The 27,663-nt window shown below is 41.7% G+C and overlaps 1 protein-coding gene across 1 annotated transcript in view; it reads left to right on the top strand.

Annotated features, from left to right (window-relative positions):
* The first annotated feature begins 2,553 nt into the window (after positions 1–2,553).
* The window catches only part of LOC138369038 (uncharacterized), a 110,813-nt gene continuing 85,703 nt past the window's right edge, over positions 2,554–27,663 (top strand). Inside the window, exon 1 of the mRNA XM_069331938.1 lies at positions 2,554–2,641. Coding sequence (XP_069188039.1) covers positions 2,554–2,641 — 88 coding nt within the window. The remainder of the gene's footprint in view (positions 2,642–27,663) is intronic.

Genomic DNA, 27,663 nt, shown 5'->3' on the forward strand with positions numbered 1-27,663 from the left:
CACTATCCACTAACAGTTTAAACCCAAACAAACACCTCTAACCACTGGTTCCAACGAGTTCGCAACAGCAACAACCCCAGCCCTCGATAGATGCACCCCATCACGAGCATACATTTCATTTCTTCCATAGAAGTGTTCCCAGTTCCAGCCGGCAATTGACACCAAGTGCCCTCGACATCCATTCATTTCCCACTCCCTTTCTTGGAAGAATGTCACATATGATCGGGATTCCTCCCTTGCTCCTAACTAATTCAATGGCTGTCTTGAATCTCTGTATTAGTTCCTCACTCCTAACTCGCGCAACATCATTACCCCCTGCACTAATACAAATAATGGGTTTGTTCCCATTTCCCGTCATAATATCATTCATGTTTCCAACAATATCACCAATTCCAGCTCCCAGATAGCAAACCCTTAATCTGTTCCCCCTATCTCTGGCACAAAACGTTCTGTCTAAATACCTCACCTGGGAATCTCCCACAACCAAAATTCGCTTCGGTACCTCCTTAACTTTCTGAGCAGCCTGAGGGGCCTGCGCTCCGCCGCTCCTCGCTGATTTCCTCGCTGCAGGCGCACCACAGCACTCGTCCTCCAACACGGCAAATGAATTTGCTGTCCTTAGGGCGTCTGTAGGCGGCTTTGTCAAGGTCTTCTTAAGACCCCTGTCCTTCACGACTCTCCACGATGAGGTCGCGTCAACACCATTATTATGGTGTTGATGGGACATTAATAACGTCATCCCGTTATTACCTTTCTGGCTGTAGCTAGAACACCTAGCTCGCTCCTCGTGCGTCGACTAGGCGTGACCCTAGAATATCCAGGGAAAGTGGCCAAAGGGGATGGCCAAGGCATGTGGCCACCACGTGGCCCTAAGGGGGGGTGGCCACGGGTAGCGCGGGACGTCACAGACCCCACCCGAGCTGAGCTGGCGCACTGTGGTGGCACGGCCCGGGGCGGGCGGCGCTGGGGTGGCCTGGGTGGCCTGGAGCGCGGATGGCCAGGAGGGTGGCCCCCTCGGGCGGCAGGCCAAGGTGGCCGGCGCATGGGTGGCGCGCACATGGGGCTTGCCTCAGGCTGGCATCCACAGGCATACAGAATGGGGATGAGAGAACCATCAAACACCCCCATCAAAACAGAGCATGCCTCGCTCATACACTGGAGTGACAATGGCCGGCGGCGTCAACACATGGCGGACCCAACAAGGTGGAATTCAAAGTCCAACAGGGGCCTGTAATATCACCACAATTACACTGCCCATATTCCACCAATTGTCCATTGTCCATTAACACTAGACAGGATACTCAGACCCAATGTGAGGGATCAATCTGATACACCATGAGGCCTGCCAGCTGCCTCATGGGTGAACACTGTAACTATCTCTTAGTTTGTTACTGTTCCTACCGTACTCATCGGCCCCAATTTCACGCAAATTGGGCCTTGACTCAACCCAGGATGGCAGGAGTGCCATGCACGATGAGTAATCAGGATGACACAGCAATTAACAGGGGTGGGGGTGGCAGGCTGCCACCCCCACCCAAGGTCACCTCTTCCTCAGCTTCCCGAGCTCAAACTGACTCTTTGGCGGCTAGGGAAACTCACATGCCCATCTCTCCCCTACCTTGTCTGGACCAATCAGCACTAAGCCGGCACTGCTCTCTCATGCCACTACCAATAACAGCTGTTCACGCCAAAACTCAGCTAGGAGCAGAGGTGCCTAAACCAATCACATACGGCCTCACCCTGAGGCGTCCTGTGACGTCACAAGGAGGGGGAGGCCTAGGACTGGCGCGATGTCTCACATGGTAGGAGGGGGGGGGGGGGGGCGAGACGTTCACCCCTCTGTCCTTTCCCCCCCCCCCCTAACGGTTTGAGAGTCAAGTACCTACTCACACCACGTCACTCTCAACTCTTATCCAATTTCACAGAAACAGGAAAAATTCTGTAGCTCCCTCTACAGAGTAATCACAGACTTCTGGCTAGTCTTAAATGACAGTACATAACATTAATGTTATGTTAATGTAATGTAAGAATTAATTGACGATTGCTTTCTTACGCAACACATAAAGGAACCAACGCGGGAAAATAATATTTTAGATTTCGTGTTAACTAACAGGGAAACACAAATTAAGGACATCGAAATAGGGAGTGAGCTAGGGAACAGTGATAAGAACATAAGAACATAAGAACAAAGGTAATTGCAGAAGGACTATTGGCCCATACGAGGCAGCTTCTATCTATAACCACCCAATCCCACTCATATACTTGTCCAACCCACGCTTGAAACAATCGAGGAACCCACCTCCACCACGTTACGCGGTAATTGGTTAAAAAATCAACAACCCTGTTACCGAACCAGTATTTACCCAAGTCTTTCCTAAATCTAAACTTATCCAATTTATACCCATTGTTTCGTGTTCTGTCTTGTGTTGATACTTTTATTGCCCTATTAATATCTCCTTTGTTATGTCCATTCATCCACTTGTAAGTCAGACAGTCGCAGTGAGAGGGTTTGTTAGCCGGAGCTCCTGAGTGTAGTTATATTATCATAACAACATGGAAGTTGTGGTGAAGGAACTGATGAGTCTGGTTGGGGCTCTGAGGACAGAGTTGGACTCTCTACGGGAGGAACATAAGAACAAAGGCAACTGCAGAAGGCCTATTGAACCATACAAGGCAGCTCCTATTTATAACCACCCAATCCCACTCATATACATGTCCAACCCATGCTTGAAACAATCGAGGGACCCCACCTCCACAATGTTACGCGGCAATTGGTTCCACAAATCAACAACCCTGTTACTGAACCAGTATTTACTCAAGTCTTTCCTAAGTCTAAACTTATCCAATTTATACCCATTGTTTCGTGTTCTGTCTTGTGTTGATACTTTTAATACCCTATTAGTATTACCTATTAGTGTTGTTATATTATATGTTGTTATATACCTATTAGTGTTGTTATATTATCATAGCAATATGGAAGTTGTAGTGAAGGACCTGGTGACTCTAGTGCGAGCCCTGAGGACAGAGTTGGACTCTCTGCGGGAGGAGGTGCGTCAGCTGAAAGAACAACGAGAAGTAACGAAGGAGGAGACCAGTAGTAAAGGGACCTCGTCTTGGAGAGTTGTGAAAGACAGGGGCCTTGAGAAGACTTTTATAAAGCCGCCTTCAAACGCCATAGCAACTTCTAATTCATTTGACGTTTTGGAGGACGAGTGCTGTGGTGAGACTGCGGATCGCGCAAAAGGGAAAAAAACGAAGAGCAAGGAAGCGCAGGCCCCTCAGCGAGTAAAGGAAGTACCTAAGCAAACTTTAGTTGTGGGAGATTCCCAAATAAGGTATTTGGATAGAACGTTTTGTGCTAGAGATAGGGGGAACAGGTTAAGGGTTTGCTATCCCGGAGCTGGCATTGGTGATATTATAAACAACATGAATGATATTATGGCTGGAAATGGGAACAATCCCATTATTTGCATTAGCGTGGGAGGAAATGATGTTGGTCGAGTTAGGAGTGAGGAACTGATTCAGAGGTATAAAACAGCCATAGAATTAGTTAGGAGCAAGGGAGGAATCCCGATCATATGTGGCATTCTTCCAAGAAAGGGAGTGGGAAATGAATGGATATCGAGGGCACTTGGTGTCAATTGCCGGCTGGAAAGATATTGCAAATCAAATGCAATATCTTTCATAGATAACTGGGAACACTTCTATGGAAGAAATGAAATGTATGCTCGTGATGGGGTGCATCTATCGAGAGCTGGGGTTGTTGCTGTTGCGAATTCGTTGGAAGAAGTGGTTAGAGGTGTTTGGGTTTAAACTGTTGGTAGATAGAGGTATGGGAATTGATTTGGAGGAAGGAGGTAATAAAAGTATGTGTTTGTGGGAGAAAGGAATTGGCAAAATGATCAGGGAAAGAGAAGGGCCTCAAAATAACAATTCACTTAGGGTATATTACACTAACAGTAGAAGTCTAAGAAATAAAATTAACGAATTAAATGCTCTTGTCTGCACATGAAAAATATATATTATTGCACTTACCGAAACGTGGATGAATGTAGAAAATAGAGAACTATTAGCTGAATATCAAATAAATGGATTTAAACTATTTCACACAGATAGATATATTAGACGAGGAGGGGGAGTAGCCATATATGTTAGGGACAATTTGAAATGTAGTCTCAAAGAGGGAATCACAACTGAGCCACACACAGAAACTATTTGGATAGAATTAAACGAAAAAGCTAATAATATTATAATAGGAGTTATATATAGGCCACCAAATTTAGACAGAATGGAAGCAAAGCACCTATGGGATGAAATATCTAGAGCATCTAGATCTAACAGTATTTACGTCATCGGTGACTTTAATTTTAGCGGAATAAACTGGTTGAACAAAACAGGGAATAGTGAAGCAGAAGATTTTCTAGAATTAATTGACGATTGCTTTCTTACGCAACACATTAAGGAACCAACAAGGGGAAAATAATATTTTAGATTTAGTGTTAACTAACAGGGAAACACAAATTAATGACATCGAAATAGGGAGTGAGCTAGGGAACAGTGATCACAAAGAAATCAGATTTAGCATACAATGGAATAGACCAGTAGGAGAAAATTCCGTTAAAGTGCCAGATTTTCGAAAAGCTGATTTTAATAGCCTAAGAATTTTTTTGGGTCAAATTGATTGGAAAGTCTTGGGTATGGGGGGTGGGCCGGTCTTGGAGCGAGACATGAACCCAGCGATAGGTGACTTAAATGGGGATTTCGATGTGGATTCAATATATAACTTATTTAAGAATATTCCAAACAAATCACAGGAACGATCTATTCATACAAATTGAATAGATCGAATACTAATGACCCAAAGTGGATAACAAAGAATTTGAAGAACCTTATAGGTAAAAAGAGAGCTTGGTACAAAAGGATTAAAAATGGGGAGGTCACTTTAGAACAGGAATTCGTACAACTGGTTAGAAATGTTAAAAAAGAGATAAGGAAAGCAAAAAGAAACTATGAAGTTCGCATAGCAGGGCAAGCAAAGACAAATCCCAAAGGGTTTTTTCAGTTATATCGTAATAAGACTAGGGAAAGGATAGGTCCATTAAAACCTGAGACAGGTCAAATAACAGATAGTAACGAAGAGATGAGTAGTATTTTTAATAAATATTTTATATCTGTATTTACTAAAGAGGAACTTAACAATATGCCTTCAGCCGAATAAGTCTATGTGGGTGGGGACGAGGACAGGTTGACGAGTTTAGCAGTTACTAGGGAGGATGTTCTTAAACAAATAGTAAAACTCAAACCAAACAAATCCCCAGGGCCGGATGAAGTGTTTGCCAGGGTGCTTAAAGAATGCAAAGAGGAGCTTTGTGACCCACTGTCAACCATATTTAATAAATCAATAGAGTCAGGCAGAGTGCCAGAGTTTTGGAAAGTTGATAATGTGATACTAGTTTTTAAGAAAGGAGATAGATCACTTGCGTCTAACTATCGACCAATTAGACTAACGTCTATTGTGGGAAAGTTACTCGAATCTATAATAGCAAATAAAATTCGTCTTCATTTTGAAAAACATATATTAATAATTGAGTCGCAACATGGTTTTATAAATGGCCGTTCATGTTTAACAAACTTGTTATCTTTTTATTCTAGCATAGTTGAGGCAGTTGATAGTGGTAAGGATTGTGATGTTGTGTACCTTGACTTTAGCAAAGCTTTTGATACAGTTCCAAATGAAAGACTGATTAAAAAGATAGAGTCTCATGGTATTGGGGGTGCTATATTAAGCTGGATTAGGGCATGGCTATACCAAAGGAAACAGAGAGTTAGTTTAAATGGAATCAAGTCAGAGTGGAAAAATGTTGTAAGTGGAGTTCCTCAAGGCTCTGTCCTGGGACCTCTGTTGTTTATAATGTATATAAATGATTTAGATTCAGGTTTGAGTAGCAACATTTGCAAATTTGCCGATGATACGAAAATCGGTAGGGAAATTAATTCGGAGGAGGACTCACTATCACTTCAAGTTGATCTAGATAGGGTTTTGAAATGGTCAAAGGATTGGCAGATGCAGTTTAATGTTGATAAATGTAAAGTTCTGAGGTTAGATAATGATGATAGAGTTACAAGATACGAGCTAGATGGTGTTGAGATTGCGAAGTCGGATTGCGAAAGGGATCTGGGAGTTATGATTAGTAGGAATTTAAAACAAAAGGATCAATGCATAAATGTTCGTAATAAGGCAAATCGGACACTTGGATTTATTAATCGCAGCGTTAGTAACAAGACACCTGGTGTGGTTCTCAAGCTATATCTTGCTCTAGTTAGGCCCCATTTAGATTGTGCAGTTCAGTTTTGGTCGCCATATTATAGAATGGATATAAATTCACTTGAACGTGTCCAGCGTAGGATGACTAAGTTAATTCCCCAAATTAGAAATCTTTCATATGAAGAAAGATTAACAAAGCTTAAGTTGCATTCACTGGAAGGGCGAAGAGTTAGGGGTGACATGATAGAGGTTTACAAGTGGGTGAATTACGTCACTTTTACGTCACCCAGCAATAGGTGACGTAAAAGGGGATACTGATGTGGATTCAAAATATAACTTATTTAAGAATATGCTAAGCAAAGCACAGGAACGTAGTATACCATACAAATTGGATAGATGGAATACTAATGACCCAAAGTGGACAACAAAGTATTTGAAGAACCTTATATGTAAAAATAGAGCGTGGTACAAAAGGATTAAGAATGGGGAAGTCAGTTTAGATCAGGAATTCGTACAACCGGTTACAAATGTTAAAAAAGAGTTAAGGAAAACGAAAATAAACTATGAAGTTCGCATAGCAGGGCAAGCTGAGACAAATCCTAAAGGTTTTTTTCAGTTATATCGAACTAAGACTAGGGAAAGGAGAGGTCCATTAAAAACTGAGACAGGTCAAATAACGGATAATGACGAGGAGATGAGTAGTATTTTTAATAAATATTTTATATCTGTATTTACTAAAGAGGAACTTAACAATATGCCTTCAGCCGAACAACTCTATGTGGGTGGGGACGAGGACAGGTTGACTAGTTTAACAGTTACCAGGGAGGATGTAATTAAACAAATAGTAAAACTAAAACCAAACAAATCCCCAGGGCCGGATGAAGTGTTTGCCAGGGTGCTTAAAGAATGCAAAGAGGAGCTTTCCGAGCCACTGTCTACCATATTTAATAAATCAATAGAGTCAGGCAGAGTGCAGAGTAATGGAAGGTAGCTAATGTGGTACCAATTTTTAAGAAAGGAGATAGATCACTTGCGTCAAACTATCGGCCAATTAGCCTAACGTCTGTTGTGGGAAAGTTACTTGAATCGATAATTGCAAATACAATTCGTCTTCATCTTGAAAAACATAAATTAATAAATGAGTCGCAACATGGTTTTACAAATGGCCGTTCATGTTTAACAAATTTGCTATCTTTTTATTCCAGTATAGTTGAGGCAGTTGATAGTGGTAAGGATTGTGATGTTGTGTACCTTGACTTTAGCAAAGCCTAGTTGAGGCAGTTGATAGTGGTAAGGATTGTGATGTTGTGTACCTTGACTTTAGCAAAGCTTTTGATACAGTGCCAAATGAAAGACTGATTAAAAAAATAGAGGCTCATGGTATTGGAGGTGCTATATTAAGTTGGGTTAGGGCATGGCTATTCGAAAGGAAACAAAGAGTTAGTATAAATGGGGGTTAAGTCAGAGTGGGATAATGTTGTTAGTGGAGTGCCTTAAGGCCCTGTCCTGGGACCTCTGTTCTTTATAATATATATAAATGATTTAGATTCAGGTTTGAGTAGCAACATCTTCAAATTTGCAGATGATACAAAAATCGGTAGGGAAATTAACACGGAAGAAGACTCATTATCACTTCAAGTTGATTTAAATAGAGTTTTCAAATGGTCAAAAGATTGGCAAATGCAGTTTAATGCTGATAAATGTAAAGTTCTGAGGCTAGGTAATGATGATAGAGTTACAAGATACGAGCTAGATGGTGTTGAGATTGGGAAAGGGATCTGGGAGTTACGATTAGTAAGAATTTAAAACAAAAGGATCAATGCATGAATGTTCATAATAAGGCAAATAGGGCACTGGGTTTTATTAATCGAAGCGTTAGTAACAAGACACCTGGTGTTGTTCTTCAGCTATATCATGCTCTGGTTAGGCCCCATTTAGATTATGCAGTTCAGTTTTAGCATAGATAATCAGATTTAGCATAGAATGGAATAGACCTGTAGGAGAAAATTCTGTTAAAGTGCCAGATTTTCGAAAAGCTGATTTTAACAGCCTTAGAAATTTTTTGGGGCAAATTGATTGGAAAGTCTTGGGTATGGGGTGGGGGCCGGTCTTGGAGCGAGACATGAACCCAGCGATTGGTGAGGTAAATGGGGATTTCGATGTGGATTCAATATATAACTTATTTAAGAATATTCTAAACAAAGCACAGGAACGTAGTATACCATACAAATTGAATAGATCGAATACTAATGACCCAAAATTGATAACAAAGAATTTTTTTTTTTTTTGAGATATATACAAGAGTTGTTACATTCATGTACAGCCACTAGTACGCGTAGCGTTTCGGGCAGGTCCCTGGAATACGATCCCCTGCCGCGAAGAATCGTAAAAATATAGGTAAAAAGAGAGCTTGGTACAAAAGGATTAAAAATGGGGAGGTCACTTTAGAGCAGGAATTCGTACAACTGGTTAGAAATGTTAAAAAAGAGATAAGGAAAGCAAAAAGAAACTATGAAGTTCGCATAGCAGGGCAAGCAAAGACAAATCCTGAAGGGTTTTTTCAGTTATATCGTACTAAGACTAGGGAAAGGATAGGTCCATTAAAAACTGAGACAGGTCAAATAACAGATAGTGATGAAGAGATGAGTAGCATTTTTAATAAACATTTTGTATCTGTATTTACTAAAGAGGAACTTAACAATATGCCTTCAGCCGAACAAGTCTATGTGGGTGGGGACGAGGACAGGTTGACGAGTTTAACAGTTACCAGGGAGGATGTTCTTAAACAAATAGTAAAACTCAAACCAAACAAATCCCCAGGGCCGGATGAAGTGTTTGCCAGGGTGCTTAAAGAATGCAAAGAGGAGCTTTGCGACCCACTGTCAACCATATTTAATAAATCAATAGAGTCAGGCAGAGTGCCAGAGTTTTTGAAAGTTGCTAATGTGATTAATAAATTAATAATTGAGTCGCAACTTGGTTTTATAAATGGCCGTTCATGTTTAACAAATTTGTTATCTTTTTATTCTAGCATTGTTGAGGCAGTTGATAGTGGTAAGGATTGCGATGTTGTGTACCTTGACTTTAGCAAAGCTTTTGATACAGTGCCACATGAAAGACTGATTAAAAAGTTAGAGTCTCATAGTATTGGGGGTGCTATATTAAGCTGGATTAGGGCATGGCTATACCAAAGGAAACAGAGAGTTAGTATAAATGGAGTCAAGTCAGAGTGGGAAAATGTGGTAAGTGGGGTGCCTCAGGGCTCTGTCCTGGGACCTCTGTTTTTTATAATATATATAAATGATTTAGATTCAGGTTTGAGTAGCAACATTTGCAAATTTGCCGATGATACGAAAATCGGTAGGGAAATTAATTCTGAGGAGGACTCACTATCACTTCAAGTTGATCTAGATAGGGTTTTGAAATGGTCGAAGGATTGGCAGATGCAGTTTAATGCTGATAAATGTAAAGTTCTGAGGTTAGGTAATGATGATAGGGTTACAAGATACGAGCTAGATGGTGTTGAGATTGCGAAGTCGAATTGCGAAAGGGATCTGGGAGTTATGATTAGTAAGAATTTAAAACAAAAGGATCAATGCATAAATGTTCGTAATAAGGCAAATCGGACACTTGGATTTATTAATCGCAGCGTTAGTAACAAGACATCTGGTGTGGTTCTCAAGCTATATCTTGCTCTAGTTAGGCCCTATTTAGATTATGCAGTTCAGTTTTGGTCGCCATATTATAGAATGGATATAAATTCACTTGAACGTGTCCAGCGTAGGATGACTAAGTTAATTCCCCAAATTAGAAATCTTTCATATGAAGAAAGATTAACAAAGCTTAATTTGCATTCGCTGGAAAGGCGAAGAGTTAGGGGTGACATGATAGAGGTTTACAAGTGGGTGAATGGACATAACAAAGGGGATATTAATAGGGTATTAAAAGTATCAACACAAGACAGAACACGAAACAATGGGTATAAATTGGATAAGTTTAGATTTAGGAAAGACTTGGGTAAATACTGGTTCAGTAACAGGGTTGTTGATTTGTGGAACCAATTGCCGCGTAACATTGTGGAGGTAGGGTCCCTCGATTGTTTCAAGCATGGGTTGGACATGTATATGAGTGGGATTGGGTGGTTATAAATAGGAGCTGCCTCGTATGGGCCAACAGGCCTTCTGCAGTTGCCTTTGTTCTTATGTTCTTAGTTTTGGTCGCCGTACTATAGAATGGATATAAATTCACATGAACGTATCCAGCGTAGGATGACTAAGTTAATTCCCCAAATTAGAAATCTTTTATATGAAGAAAGATTAGCAAAGCTTAAGTTGCATTCACTGGAAAGGCAAAGAGTTAGGGGTGACATGATAGAGGTTTACAAGTGGATGAATGGACACAACAAAAGATATATTAATAGGGTATTTTAAGTATCAACACACGACAGAACACGAAACAGTAGGTATAAATAAGATAAATTTAGATTTAGGAAAGACCTGGGTAAATACTGGTTCGGTAACAGGGTTGTTGATTTGTGGAACCAATTACCGCGTAACGTGGTGGAGGTGGGGTCCCTCGATTGTTTCAAGCGTGGGTTGGACATGTTTATGATGTTGTTGTTTAAGATTCGCTACTCAGAACAATAAGTTCCAGTAGCACGGGCTATGGTGAGCCCGTAAGTGGAGGCTCTCTGGAGCCATTATCTGTATCAGTGGCTGATACTAGAGATCTGGCGATGGATGGGGATCTTCATGATGGTTTTCAGCCTGGGGGGGCTGGCTATACCAGTTATGGAGCTGGTGGGATTAGTGTGGACCACTAGGTTTTCCGTTTTTTCTTTGCCTGCGACTTTGGCTGAGCAGTGCTGTCGTTATAGTTTGGTGACGTGGCCTCCATGAGGAAGTCTTCAACCGTGTAGGTGTCGTATTTGTGATGCGGCGGTGGAGCTCCTACTATGATTTCCTCGTCTGAGGAGTCTGTAACCTCCGTAGTGGGCGTTTTTGTCTTTCGCCTGTTATGATCCCAGGTAGCTGAAAAACGAGTCTTCCCTTTGAGAATTATTCTATCAAGCCTGACCTGACTAGTAGGTCGGAAATACAGACATGAAGATTCATATGTAAAAATAATTGGGTAAATTTTACACGGAGTTTAAGATTATGGGCAGTGAATAAGAAAACAGATAAATGACTGGTTAGGAGATGTGGATAATTTGCTGGAGGCGTGAGGCTCGCTTCTGGAGGGCTTTGACCTCACTTGAGCTCCAAACATCGCAGGGGAAAGCCGCGCTCCATCTGAGCTCCCGTCAGAAAGGAACCCCTAGTGATATATTTCCAAGAGAAGAGAAGTGTGCAGACGTGCCAGCTGTGGAATTGAGCTGAGAACGTTGTGGTCTCAAGTCCTGGATGGCGAGGAGTGTTTATTAAGCTGCCCAGAGACATTATTGTGGGCTGTGGGAGCGCCCTGACCAGCCTCAGTCAGAGGGAGGAGCGCCCTCGACCAGACAATCTGTGGTAAGCACGATTTAAGCCAGTTCATAGTGATTGCTTTTAGTTGGTCGTGTGCCCAGCGACAGTAGCAATGTTTATTGATAAGTTAGACATGTTTTGATAAGGCAGAAGGCCTAAAATAAGAGAGTGGAGAGGGAGAAACAGCTGGAGGGACGAGCAGCGCGTCCTCTCCTGTCGACCGCCTGAAGCCAACTGACGGAGCCCAGCTCCTGGCGGCGGAGGACCCTACCAGAGAGAGTGAGGTGGAGCATGGACCCACCCAAAATGGGGAAGTCCATTCTCACAGTATGTAGAGAGGAGATAGATGTTGGAGAGTGTTACGACCCTGGGTTCCTCAGTGGAAACCAGAGGTCAAAAATGAGCTAAATAAACTGCCTTATAGTAGGGAAACGCATCACGAGGTGCATTTGCTTGTATCTTCCCTGCCAGACGTAAGACTATTCTTGTTTCTCAAAGAGCATTTAAGACTGAGCTTGGAGTTGATTATTAAATAATAAAATAGGCACCAACTATGTTTACTAATACTTTCTAATCATTTGTAAAGTAAACCTGAGTAACTTGCGATAGGAATGCTGTACGATTAGTTGAGTAGTCTGCTGGCAGCGGGTGAACTGGGGAAGAAGACTGGAGACGGTCGCTCTTCTCTGCTGGCTGGCTGTGGTGAAAGGAACCTCCTCCCCTTCCTCTCGTTTCTTTATTTCTGTGTCTTTGATACCCAGCTAAGTATACTGTGTAGCGTTCTCATTGTCAGGCATAGGCGTGTTCATTGTCTGTTCATAGGCAATGTGTAGAATATTATACCATGCATGAATTAGGTGTTCCTAGTGTTTGTATTATTAGTTATTCTAAAAGGGGTCCAAGTGGAACCACGTGGTCTCCCTACCCTAAGCTGACTCAAGCTTCTAGCTCTTCACTAGTAGTACTTTACCCTAGCTTGTTCTCAGTGTAAACCTTGTATCCTGCTTAAGTGGACCAAGGCTTTTAACGTAAGATCGTGTGGTAAAGTAAATATTATTGTTATTGGTGTGAATGTATATTGGGGGTTGTTAAGGGGTTAATAAATAAGTAAGTTAGTAAAGGAGTATCCATTTTTCCTGTGTAGGAGATCTATGATTAACCTCTAGGCTGACTATTGCTGCAATAAGCCACTACAAGTTTATTTCTATATATTTCTATATATTTCTATATAGTGGGGGCCGGGCCTTTGAGATCTCCCATATTTGATAACCCTTAATGCTAACTACTACCCCTACATCCATGTTATTCTAGATCCCCCATAGTACAGACACCCCCTTATATAACAGAGGCAAACATATTGTGTGATTATTTTTGTTTATGTGTTTAAGGGCAAACATTTTTATTGGAGTGTCGATGGGTTGCAGGTTTGTCTTTGGGGAAGAAGTTGCTGAGAACTTCGAAGCCAGCACAGAGGGAGTAGTTGATGAAACTCCAAGGTGGTGGAGGAGAGGACCTCGAGCTGTGAGGAGAAGCAGTGAAGAGGAGGTCACGTGCTTCTGTAGAGGTGGTGAAGCACCATAGTTGTTCGAGGAAACTTCATGGTGTAGCAGCCTGGAGAGCTGTGGAGGACCCTAGTAGAAGTAGTAAAGCACCATAGTTGTTCAAGGAAACTTCATGGTAGCAGCCTGAAGGAGCTGCAGAGGATCCTGGTAGTTAAACCCGGAAGAACCTGAAGAGATCAGGGTAGTGAACTTCCAGATATGGAAGGGAAGTTCTAAATGATTACTTGTAGGGAAGTGATAGAGTGTTTGGTTGTCATTAGCATGCAAGACGCAGTGACAGGTGAGTGATTGTTTGCCGTTCTTGTGCCGAGGAGTGTCTATACTGAAGCGTAGAGTTACAGACGTAGGCTGGATTACCTACAGATGTATGTGTTCTAGGACTGATGGGTGATCGATGGATCTTTGTTGTGTATCAAGGAACATTTATATTGATATATATGTTATTGCATTCATACGCTGATTTTCCTGGTACATGTTTATAGATATATATATTCTCTTGCTGATAGTGCAACATTGTATTATAAGACTTGATCTACTTGAGAAGGTTGATAGTATGAGGTGGTGAATCAGAAGATAGGATACCACTTGATAAGCTGATGATAAGAGTTCTGATGGTGTTGGAGAGCAACCTGATTGTAATAGTATAGAGTATAGGATTCATTATTATTATATGTGTGTATGTATTGTGTATGTGCTTTGTCCAGTAAATGTATTCCAATTTGCTGGTGTTTGCCCTTGTCCTAGTGAGGCTTCCCAGGAAATAGTAAAGAAGGAGAGAGAGAGAAAGAAAGAACCAAGAACCACCGCTGTGGACAGGGTAGGACGGAAAACTAGTAAGTCAAAGGGGATTGAGGAGATCATATCACATAAGGAGAGTGGGGAGTCACAGCGGCTCGATTGGGTGTGCATGTGACAACGAGGCTAAGTGTTGGAGCCGCATCCCCTAAACGTGTGACGTTGAGCCCCTCTCCAAGAGCCAGAAGCGCCTAGTGTGGTATCCTAGTGAAGTATAAGCACTCTACCGAGTTGTGGGTTGGGTTGTCCAGAAAGAAGGATCGACAACGATAACACCACTAACCCACACTACAATACCTCGCAACCTTAGGTAGGCTTAGGTGTCGTTGATTAGTGGTTGTAGCTATTTCAGGAACGCTGGTGGTGCTGTTATCGTTTGTAGATGGCTGAGATAGTGATAGTAGGAGTGTTGGGAGCTGGAGAAGGAATTTCCTCTGTGTAGCCCCGGGTCATAGGCGGTTCTGGAGTCGGTGTTGAAGTTGACTGCATGGTCGTCCTGGTGGTAGTCTCCGGAGTGGTAGAGGAGGCAGTGAGATTTACGCTAGTGGCTATGATGGGGGCCAGTCCATTGTCTATGTATAATGCGTTTAGTTCACTGACAAAGCGCTGGTTGTCAAGTCCTGCTAGCCTTTCCGCTAGTCTAATAAGACCAGGGATAATGCCTGCACGTGATGCAGGGGGCTTTGAAGGAGCCTGTGGGACCTTGGGTCCCCAATGAGAAGGCTGTGTCGCCTGCTGGGAGGAGCCACATGTTGGTAAGACTGGAAAGTCTTCTGGTCGATTAGTGAGAGCTAAGGTGGTGGGTTGAAAGCTTGGGGCTCTGGTCGAAGAGGTAGAAGGGTTGTTTCTCTTGGCTTCAAGCTGGGCCTTGATGCTTTCCTGTCTGCGGGGGCAGCGGTAGGAAATTGCGGGGTGATTGCCATCACAGAACAAGCAGCGATGGACTGTTGCCTTGCATATGGAGTAGTGATGGTCCATTGCGCACAGGCTGCACCTCTGGACAGGGTGCTGACACTTATTGGTCGGGTGGGAGAGCTCGTAGCACTTAAAGCACTGCTGGATCTCGTGGTATCGTTCCTTTTTCATTAGGTGGGGTGGAATTTTTAAGCCGAAGCAGTAGAATCCTTGTGTGGCACCCTGGGTGGCCGCAGCTATGGTGGTGAACGTAATCTTCATTGATGATTTGTCGGTGTTGCAGAACTCTAGTTTGAATACCGACAGGTTTGGATTTTCGTCCTCAAAATTGTCCTTGATATGATGTTGAGGTCGGTCAGCGATCCACTGGCTGTTTATGTTTATGATTATGAGTGGGATTGGGTGGTTATAGATAGTGTGACGGTAACGCGTTGGTGTTCGGCTGTTTAAGGCTAGGGGTATGGCCTCGTCACATAGTTATAAAAAAAAATAGAAAAACTGGAACTTCGTCTGTGGTAAGGTAAGGAGAAGACACACAAAACACAAGTAAATTTTAACAATGAAATTTTAATTACGTTAAATAAATCAAAACATGAAAAAATGGACAAACAAATTCTTATAATAAAATCAATCAATCAAAATAATAAGAATAATTAAATGACACAATGAAAAGTTACGTTAAGATAAAATAACAAGAAGTGCAACACAAAATTAAAGGGAGGTGCTGGAATATTGGCTTTAAGCTACCACCTCTCTCAGTACACGCTAACGTCTAGCCGGGAGGAGTGATAACCGTGGAAGCACTAAATATTCTCAGGTCTGAGGTCGTGGCGACCCCAGACATCAAGTAGTATGGGGGGGCGAGTGCAGGTGCAGCCAGGCCGGCGACCAATCAGCGGAGCCGGTAGCGATCAACAGGTAGTTTGGCGCTTTGAGTCTGAACAGGTGTCCCTGGCTGCAACGTTTTGCGCTCTGGCAAACCTTGCTGGTGTTGTTGTCGTTGTTGGACATTTCTTCCATAGTAGTTTTATATAATTTCAATGACGTAAGTGTGGAGGGAAGAGCAGGCTCAATCTCTTGAAGGAGATTATCGTCACAACTCTCCCCCGAAGCCTGCGGTTCTGGAAGAAGTACGTCGTTATGTGGTGGAGTAATGGATGGAGTCGCTTCTACTTCATAAACTCTGGAGAGATCATGGGCTAAGATGTTGTCAGACTCTTGGTATAGCGTGTCTCCAGGTTGAATTTCTGCAGGTAGCAAGCCCATAGTAGAAGACGTTGAGATGAGAAGTGGGCGTGCTGCAGGAGGTGTAGGGTGGTGTGGTCCGTGTTGATGGTGGACCGAGCACTTTTCAGGTGTGGAGTGAAGTGCTGAAGCTTCAGGATGAGGAAGAGTAGCTCCTTGCCAATTGTTCCGTAGTTCCTTGTAGCAGTAGTTGCTGACAGGTGTATTCTCCTCGCCTCGTTGTTGCATCGCGACACCACCAACGTCGGTACCACTGGCGTCGACATGGAGGATGAAGGGCTTATTTGACGAGGTGAGAGTGGAATTAGAATAGGGCAAAGGAGCACGATTATTATCCTGAAAGCATTTGGGAAGATCATTAAGGATTTTGGAATTAGAAAGCGCTGACTCCTTGTCAGTGCTTTCGGGAGGAGAAGCTGGGATGGTCTCACTGTGGATGTAGGGTTCTGTGAAGGTAGAATAGTTAGTCAGGACAGTGGGAGGAGTACCATTATATTGCTTCAGGAGGTTGACGTGGCACAGCTGGGTCTTCCGCCGCCTATCTGGAGTCTCTATTACGTAGTTGTTATTATTCCTGCACTCTTTGACGCGGTAGGGTCCTGAAAACCTGTTTTGTAAAGGTGAACCTGGGATAGGGAAGTAGGCAAGGACGAAGTCTCCCGGCTTGAATTTTCGTACTTTGCTGGTCTGGTCGTAATGAGTCTTCATTCTCACCTGGGCTTTCAATAGATTATCATGGGCAAAGCGGTGGACTCTCTCTAGAATGTGTTGAAGGTTTTGAAGAAACTGGGGCACATTCTGATGCTCACTGAAGGTGGCATCTCGGAGAGAGTCTTTGAAAGCCTTAAGGGGAGTACGGCACTTACGGCCGTAGAGCATCTCATAAGGAGATACTCCTAGGGACTCATTGGGGAGACTTCTGAAAATACACATTATTAGGTCAATCTGCTTATCCCAATCCTTCGAGGTTTCACTACAAAACTTTTTCAAGAGTGCTTTGATGGTCTGATGACTACGTTCAAGAGAACCCTGTGAAGCAGGATGATAGGGGCTGGACAATACCTGTTTGATGTTGAACTCCTCCAGTGTCCTTTTGAAGAGATCACTGGTGAAGTTGGTACCACAGTCACTTTGAATCTCCCTGGGAAATCCGTATTGAGTGAAGATCTTCAATAGATGTTTTATAACCGTAGCAGCCGTGATGTTCTTCACTGGAACTGCTATGGGAAATCTGGTGGTAGGACACAGGATGGTTAGGATGTAGGCGTTACCTGAACTGGTCCGAGGTAAAGGACCGACACAGTCTATTATGAGTCTGTGGAAAGGTTCCGCAGGCACCTGTATGGGAATCAGTGGCGCTCTGGGAATGGAGACGTTCGGTTTGCCTGCCATCTGACATGTATGACACTGTTTTACGTACTGTTTGACGTTATTTACCATACCTGGCCAGTAGTAGTCTTGACGAATCCCATGGTAAGTCTTGTTGAAGCCGTAGTGGGAGAACGCTCCATGGGCCAGGTGTAGAATAGTGGGCCGCAGGCTGGTGGGAATCACAAGTTGTTCGATGTTGGCCCAATCGTCCTCCTCCTTCAGTTTACTGGGTCTATATCTGCGGTAGAGTAAGTCGTTCTCTAGGAAGAACCCAGGAATACTGTCGGGTTGAGTCTCAGCCTGGAAAAACAATGGTGTTAAAGTAAGATCTTCCCTCTGCAACTTACGGAACTCCAACTTGGTCAGATGCGGGGGGAGTTTCTGAGGGTCTTGAGGGACAGCGGTAGCAGTAGAGTCAGCTGGCTGTGGACGTGCGGCTTGTGCACGGGTGGTCACGAGAACCGGAGGAGAAACTTCATCACTCTCTTGAACCTCTGCTGGAACATACTCTAGAATAGGGTTTAGTGGCACAGAGTTACACACCTGGGGTTTGTCCATGACGATCAGGTTGGTCGGTTGCAGGTCTTCTGCCAAGTCGTTGCCTAGGAGAAGTTGCACTCCAGGCATGGGAAAAGGCTTTTCCCTGACGGCGACTTGGACTTCCCCGTTCACGTAGGGACAATCCAGGTGGACTCTGGCGAGAGGGTATGGAGTGGTAGCAGTGAGGTCAGTGATGAAGACAGTTTCTCCGGTATAGACGACGTTGGGCACAGCCGACTTCAAGATGATCGATTGAAGAGCCGCTGTGTCCCTCAAGATCTTCAATTTGAAACGTCCCTCCGGATTTGAACCGTTGGCAGAGACAGTTCCAGTATACAGGTGGTTACTGAAAAGAGAAAGATCATTAACATCAACACCAACATTCATCACAGGCTTACCGGACTTAGGAGGAGTTGGTTTGGGTCTTTGTTGGTCAGTGGTTCCCTTGTATTGAGACTTACCACACTTGTCTATGGTATGTCCATAGAGTCTACAATACTTGCAGTACAGTTGTGAACCAGCTTGATCGGGGCTCACCTTTTCGTAACTGTACCACGACTTCTTACTGGAGGATGGTTCGGGTGTCAGCCGACTTAGCACACTTCAGGTAGTCGGTTTCTTCTTTATCTGCTAAGTAGAGGCGGACAGGAGGCGGCACACGTCTCAAGAATTCTTCAACAAGCATCAGGTTGACGAGTTCTGTAAAAGTAGAGACATGTGCTGCTTCCAGCCATTTCATGAAATACCTCCGTTTCGTGTTAGCAAACTCAAGGAAGGTAGTGGTACTTGCCTTCAGGTGGTCACGGAATTTCCTTCTATAACTTTCGGTGGAAAGTAGGTAGGCGTCCAACACTGCTTGTTTCAGAGTGTGGTAGTCATTCTCAGACGCCAGAGTACTGAGTGTGACTGCAGCTCTACCTGTAAGATGGACTCTGAGAAGTGTGGCCCATTGGTCGACAGGCCAACTGAGTTGATTAGCAAGGGTTTCAAAGGTGGTGAAAAACACATCAACTTCTGCTTCTACAAAGGATGGCATTAACTTACTTGCATGTGATATATTAAAACTGACGGGAAGATTGGCAGTAGCTTGCTGGCGTTGAGTGAAGTGTGAAGTTTCCAAGGCGATTTCGCGTTGACGACACTCTAGAGCCAGAGTCGCTTGTTGCTTGTCATGTTCGCGTTGCATCTCCAACTCGCGTTGTTTGGTTTCAAGCTGTACTCGTTCACGTTCACGGAGTGTTTCAAGCTGTATGCGTTCCCGCTCCTGGAGCATTGCAATCTCACGTTCTTGTTCTTCCTTTCATATGGCAGCTGCTCGTTCTTGTTGTTCGAGGGCTTCCCTTTGTTGTTCGCGGGCTTCCCTTTGCTGCTCACGTTCAATCTTGGCCAGTTCCAATTGGAGTTTCATCGTTGCCAAATCAGTTTTTCCTGCAATATAGTAAGTTTCATGAGTTTCAGAGTCTATCTTACCTTGCTCTAAATAGTAATCCAGCAACAGGTTGTGTAGGTCATTTTTGTTGGCTTGGTAGGGAACTTCTAGTTGATACTCATGTGCAAGAGTTTGTAATTCAGTCCTCTTGGCACGACTTAAAGTCCCTATTTCACCTGCTGGATTTGTACGGAAAGCTTGGAGACGAAACATTGTGAAATTAGCAAATAAAGGTACACGAATATTCAATAGTGAATGTCAGAAACAGGACAACGTGGCAACTGGTACCTATCCTGTGAGATCTTTAACAATTAAAGTTAAGTAAAAAGATGTTAAATGATTAAATTAAATCAAGGGCGCAGGAAATCTTGTACCCGGTACTCATGTAAGAGGATAAGGGCAAGAAAATCCTACTAACAAATGAAACAGAGTTTCGAAAACAAATGAAACAGTAAATTGTCTCAAAAGTAAAATTGGTAGTCCAAGGATGTAGGCATACCTTGCCACGTCTCTATAGGACATAAAGCAAGTTTTTCCTACTGAATTTAATATGATACTTACAGAATTAGCAAACTTTTGTGCTCTGAAAAGTAAGCTAATTCCCTACCGTTGTATGTATCATCATCTCTGACTGACGTGTAGGGGTGCGAGGTGTCAACTGGTGACGAGAACTGCTGCTGAGGTCCCAATTCAGCAACTAAAGTTCGAGCTAGAGGAACTATGGCCCTCTTTGTCCTCCTACAGTCAGATTGCAGAAGATTGGGTACTCTTGACCCGGGGCAGACCACAGTACCAGGGTACCAATATGATGATCTGTCAGAATGAGAAATATTCAAGGGACATAGATGGTAAACACGAGTAATAACAAGGAGGGAGAGATGACCAATTAAGAGTATGACTGCGGCCTACAGTCACCACGTAATCCAAAGTTGTCTCACCTTCAGTATATGTTACTCTCGTAATGCACAATACACCGCACCTCATAAAAAATGAAATTGAATATGAAAAATAGTAAAGCTACGTTAACAAAGTTAAATACGCTTACCATAAATTACCACTTGGCACCAGTACCTGAGTGAAGCTCCTAGGACAGGCCCCCATATAACTTGTGACGGTAACACGTTGGTGTTCGGCTGTTTAAGGCTAGGGGTATGGCCTCGTCACATAGTTATAAAAAAAAAATAGAAAAACTGGAACTTCGTCTGTGGTAAGGTAAGGAGAAGACACACAAAACACAAGTAAATTTTAACAATGAAATTTTAATTACGTTAAATAAATCAAAACATGAAAAAATGGACAAACAAATTCTTATAATAAAATCAATCAATCAAAATAATAAGAATAATTAAATGACACAATGAAAAGTTACGTTAAGATAAAATAACAAGAAGTGCAACACAAAATTAAAGGGAGGTGCTGGAATATTGGCTTTAAGCTACCACCTCTCTCAGTACACGCTAACGTCTAGCCGGGAGGAGTGATAACCGTGGAAGCACTAAATATTCTCAGGTCTGAGGTCGTGGCGACCCCAGACATCAAGTAGTATGGGGGGGCGAGTGCAGGTGCAGCCAGGCCGGCGACCAATCAGCGGAGCCGGTAGCGATCAACAGGTAGTTTGGCGGTTTGAGTCTGAACAGGTGTCCCTGGCTGCAACGTTTTGCGCTCTGGCAAACCTTGCTGGTGTTGTTGTCGTTGTTGGACATTTCTTCCATAGTAGTTTTATATAATTTCAACGACGTAAGTGTGGAGGGAAGAGCAGGCTCAATCTCTTGAAGGAGATTATCGTCACAATAGGAACTGCCTCGTAAGGGCCAATAGGCCTTCTGAGGTTACCTTTAATCTTATGTTCTTATACAGGCCACCAAACTTTAACAGGATGGAAGCAAAGCACCTATGGGATGAAATATCTAGAGCATCTAGGTCTAGCAGTATTTGCGTCATGGGTGACTTAAATTTCAGTGGAATAAATTGGTCTAACAGAACAGGGAATAATGAAGCAGAAGATTTTCTAGAATTAATTGACGATTGCTTTCTTATCTAACACATTAAGGAACCAACGCGGGAAAATAGCACTTTAGATTTAGTGTTAACTAACAATGAAACACAAATTAATCATATCGAAATAGGGAGTGAGCTAGGGAACAGTGGTCACAAAGAAATCAGATTTAGCATAGAATGGAATAGACCTGTAAGAGAAAATTCTGTTAAAGTGTCAGGTTTTCGAAAAGCTGATTTCAATAGCCTAAGAAATTTTTTGGATCAAATAGATTGGAAAGTCTTGAGCATGGGGGATGGGCTGGTCTTGGAGCGAGACAGGAACCCAGCGATAGGTGACATAAAAGGGGATTTCGATGTGGATTCAAAATATATCTTATTAAAGAATATTCTAAGCAAAGCACAGGAACGTAGTATACCATACAAATTGAATAAATCAAATACTAATGACCCAAAGTGGATAACAAAGGATTTGAAGAACCTTATAGGTAAAAAGAGAGCTTGGTACAAATGGATTAAGAATGGGAAAGTCAGTTTAGAACAGGAATTCGAACAACTGATTAGAAATGTTAAAAAGGAGATAAGGAAAGAAAAAAGAAACTATGAAGTTCGCATAACAAGACAAGCAAAGAACAATCCTAAAGGGTTTTTTTCAGATATATCGTACTAAGACTAGGAAAAGGAGAGGTCCATTAAAAACTGAGACAGGTCAAATAACGGATAATGACGAGAGGAGTAGTACTTTTAACCCAACTTATACTAACTCTCTGGTTTTCTTTGGAATAACCATGCCCTAATCCAACTTAATATAACACCCCCAATACCATGGGCCTCTATCTTTTTCATCAGTCTTTCATGTGGAATTGTATCAAAAGCTTTGCTAAAGTCAAGGTACACATCACAATCCTTACCACAACTGCCTCAACTATGCAAGAATAAAAAGATAGCAAATTTGTTAAACATGAACAGCCATATGTAAAACCATGTTGAGAAAACCATCATACATTAATTTATGTTTTTCAAAATGAAGACGAATTACATTTCCAACTATCGATTCAAATAACTTTCCCACAATAGACGTTAGGCTAATTGGCCTATAGTTTGACGCAAGTGATCTATCACGTTTCTTAAAAATTGGTACCACGCTATCTTCCATCACTCTGGCACTCGGCCTAACACTATTGATTTATTAAATATGGTAGAGAGTGGCTCGGAAAGCTCCTCTTTGCATTCTTTAAGCACCCTGGTAAACACGTTTTAGTTTTACTATTTGTTTATTTACATCCTCCCTGGTAACTGCAAAACTAGTCAACCTGTTCTCGTCCCCACCCTCACTTGTTCGGCTGAAGGCATATTGTTAAGTTCCTCTTTAGTAAATATAGGTATAAAATATTTATTAAAAAGTCAGACTGCGAAAATGTTGTAAGTGGGGTGCCACAAGGCTCTATCCTAGGACCTCTGGTGTTTATAATATATATAAATGATTTAGATTCAGGTTTGAGTAGCAACGTTTGCAAATTTGCTGATGATAAAAAAAACGATAGGTCAATAAGCACGGACGAAGACTCACTGTCACTTCAATTTGATGTAAATAGGGGTTTGAAATGGTCGAAAGATTGGCAGATGCAGTTTATTGCTGATAAATGAAAAAGTTTTGAGGCTTGGTAATGATGATAGAGTTACAAGATACGAGCTAGATGGTGTTGAACGTAAGAACATAATAACATAAGAACAGAGGTAACTGCAGAAGGCCGATTGGCCCATACGAGGCAGCTCCTATTTATAACCACCGAATCCCACTCATATAAGAACATAAGAACAAAGGCAACTGCAGAAGGCCTATTGGCCCATACGAGGCAGCTCATATTCTATAACCACCCAATGCCACTCATATACTTGTCCAACCCGCGCTTGAAACAATCGAACAACCCTGTTACTGAACCAGTATTTACCCAAGTCTTTCCTAAATCTAAACTTATCCAATTTATACCCATTGTTTCGTGTTCTGTCTTGTGTTGATATTTTTAATACCCTATTAATATCCCCCCTGTTATGTCCATTCATCCACTTGTAAACCTCTATCATGTCACCCCTAACTCTTCGCCTTTCCAGTGAATGCAACTTAAGCTTTGTTAATCTTTCTTCATATGAAAGATTTCTAATTTGGGGAATTAACTTAGTCATCCTACGTTGGACACGTTCAAGTGAATTTATATCCATTCTATAATACGGCAACCAAAACTGAACAGCATAATCTAAATGGGGCCTAACCAGAGCAAGATATAGCTTAAGAACCACACCAGGTGTCTTGTTACTAACGCTTCGATTAATAAATCCCAGTGTCTTATTTGCCTTATTACGAACATTCATGCATTGATCCTTTTGTTTTGAATTCTTACTAATCATAACTCCCAGATCCCTTTCGCAATCTCAACACCATCTAGCTCGTATCTTGTAACTCTATCATCATTACCTAGCCTCAGAACTTTACATTTATCAGCATTAAACTGCATTTGCCAATCCTTTGACCATTTCAAAACCCTATCTAGATCAACTTGAAGTGATAGTGAGTCCTCCTCCGAATTAATTTCCCTACCGATTTTCATCATCGGCAAATTTGCAAATGTTGCTACTTAAACCTGAATCTAAATCATTTATATATATTATAAACAAGAGAGGTCCCAGGACAGAGCCCTGAGGTACTCCACTAACAACATTATCCCACTCTGACTTAATCCCATTTATAATAACTCTGTGTTTCCTTTGGAATAGCCATGCCCTAATCCAAGTTAATATAGCACCCCCAATACCATGAGCTTCTATTTTTTTAATTTGTCTTTCATGTGGCACTGTATCAAAAGCTTTGCTAAAGTCAAGGTACACAACATCACAATCCTTACTACTATCAACTGCCTCAACTATGCTGGAATGAAAAGTTAGCAAATGTGTTAAACATGAACGGCCATTTGTAAAACCATGTTGCGACTCATTTATTAATTTATGTTTTTCAAGATGGAGACGAATTGTATTTGCAATTATTGATTCAAGTAACTTTCCCACAATAGACGTTAGGCTAATTGGCCGATAGTTTGACGCAAGTGATCTATCTCCTTTCTTAAAAATTGGTACCACATTAGCTACCTTTCATGACTCTGGCACTCTGCCTGACTCTATTGATTTATTAAATATTGTAGACAGTAACTCGGAAAGCTCCTCTTTGCATTCTTTAAGCACCCTGGCAAATACTTCATCCGGCCCAGGGGATTTGTTTGGTTTTAGTTTTTCTAATTGTTTAATTACATCCTCCCTGGTAACTGCTAAACTAGTCAACCTGTCCTCATCCCCACCCACATAGACTTGTTCGGCTGAAGGCATATTGTTAAGTTCTTCTTTAGTAAATACAGATATAAAATATTTGTTAAAAATACTACTCATCTTGTCATTATCCGTTATTTGACCTGTCTCAGATTTTAATGGACCTATCCTTTCCCTAGTCTTAGTTCGATATAACTGAAAAAAACCTTTAGGATTTGACTTTGCTTGCTCTGCTATGCGAACTTCATAGTTTCTTTTTGCTTTCCTAATCTCTTTTTTAACATTTCTAACCAGTTGTATGAATTCCTGTTCTAACCTGACTTCCCCATTCTTAATCCTTTTGTACCAAGCTCTCTTTTTACCTATAAGGTTCTTTAAATTATTTGTTATCCACTTTGGGTCATTAGTATTCGACCTATTCAATTTGTATGGTATACTACGTTCCTGTGCTTTGTTTAGAATATTCTTAAATAAGTTATATATTAAATCCACATCGAAATCCCCTTTTACGTTACCTATCGCTGGGTTCATGTCTCACTCTAAGACCGGCCCACGCCCCATACCCAAAACTTTCAAATCTATTTGACCCAAAAAATTTCTTAGGCTATTAAAATCAGCTTTTCGAAAATCTGGCACTTTAACAGAATTTTCTCCTACAGGTCTATTCCATTCTATGCTAAATCTGATTACTTTGTGATCACTGTTCCCTAGCTCACTTCCTATTTTGATGTCATTAATTTGTGTTTCCCTGTTAGTTAACACTAAGTCTAAAATACTATTTTCCCGCGTTGGTTCCTTAATGTGTTGCATAAGAAAGCAATCGTCAATTAATTCTAGAAAATCTTCAGCTTCACTATTACCTGTTTTGTTCACCCAGTTTATTCCACTAAAATTAAAGTCACCCATGACATAAATACTGTTAGATCTAGATGCTCTAGATATTTCATTCCATAGATGCTTTGCTTCCATTCTGTCTAAATTTGGTGGCCTATATATAACTCCTATTATAATAATATTTGCTTTTTCGTTTAATTCTATCCAAATAGTTTCTGTGTGTGGCTCAGTTTTGATTCCCTCTTTGAGACTACATTTCAAATTGTCCCTAACATATATGGCTACTCCCCATCCTCGTCTAATATATCTATCTGTGTGAAATAGTTTAAATCCATTTATCTGATATTCAGCTAATAGTTCTCTATTTTCTACATTCATCCACGTTTCGGTAAGTGCAATAATATCTATTTTTTCTGTGCAGACAAGAGCAATTAATTCATTAATTTTATTTCTTAGACTTCTACTGTTAGTGTCATATATCCTAAGTGAATTGTTATTTTGAGGCCCTTTTCTTTCCCTGATCATTTTGCCAATTCTTTTCTCCCACGAACACATACTTTTATTACCTCCTTTCTCCAAATCAATTCCCATACCACTACCTACTAACAGTTTAAACCCAAACAAACACCTCTAACCACTTCTTCCAACGAGTTCGCAACAGCAACAACCCCAGCCCTCGATAGATGCACTCCATCACGAGCATACATTTCATTTCTTCCATAGAAGCGTTCCCAGTTGTCTATGAAAGATATTGCATTTGATTTGCAATATCTTTCCAGCCGGCAATTGACACCAAGTGCCCTCGACATCCATTCATTTCCCACTCCCTTTCTTGGAAGAATGCCAGATATGATCGGGATTCCTCCCTTGCTCCTAACTAATTCAATGGCTGTCCTTAATCTCTGTATTAGTTCCTCACTCCTAACTCGCCCAACATCATTACCCCCTGCACTAATACAAATAATGGGTTTGTTCCCATTTCCCGTCATAATATCATTCATGTTTTCAACAATATCACCAATTCCAGCTCCCGGATAGCAATTTCTTAATCTGTTCCCCCTATCTCTGGCCAATCTTGATCTTTGCAAAGCTTTTGATACAGTTTTGATACACATGAAAGACTGATAAAAAGATAGAGGCTCATTTGGTATTAGGGGTGCTATAATAATTTGTATTAGGGCATGTTTATACCAAAGAAAACAGAGAACACAACCTTTGTTCTTATGTTCTTAAATCTAAACTTATCTAATTTATACCCATTGTTTCGTGTTCTCTCTTGTGTTGATACTTTTAGTACCCTAATTGTTTCTTTTTATATCCTAATTTGATACTTTCAATTTGGTTCCACAAATCAAGAACTCTGTAACCGAACTAGTATTTCCTAAATATAAACTTATCCAATTTATGAGTGAGGTGTGATCCCAAACATCTGGTCCTAAACACCTTGGTGAGGTGTTTGGGATGGTGTGGTCCCCTATAAATTTAGGTCACAACATACCAAGATCACATTTACTTCAAACATCTACCATTTACGGACCACTCTTTCTAAGCCACATCTCTGAGGTGGCTTAATCTTCACCGATCAGTCCACCACACATTAACTGGCTCTCTAGAATTATGGAATCCACAATGTTAGTGCTAGTGTTTGGTATTATAATGTGTACTATTTTATGCTTTATAGTGTTTCCAGTCTGTTGGTGCTATTTCCGGGCAACGAATGTATATACTACAGACGCAGAAGTGTCGCTCGAGAAACCTGATAATGAGCGCAGACCATTGTTACCCAAAATTATTTTAACGTCTTCAACCAAGGATGGAAATGTGGTTAGTCTCATCAGGATGTTTCCCTTGGACACCAGGATTCCGTCTCCAATAAAGCGGGTCCATGAAGATAAGGACACTTGCATAAGTGGCGTAGACGACATCTCCCCA

The sequence above is a fragment of the Procambarus clarkii genome, chromosome 3 (genome assembly GCF_040958095.1).
Source record: "Procambarus clarkii isolate CNS0578487 chromosome 3, FALCON_Pclarkii_2.0, whole genome shotgun sequence".
NCBI classification, from domain to species: domain Eukaryota; kingdom Metazoa; phylum Arthropoda; class Malacostraca; order Decapoda; family Cambaridae; genus Procambarus; species Procambarus clarkii.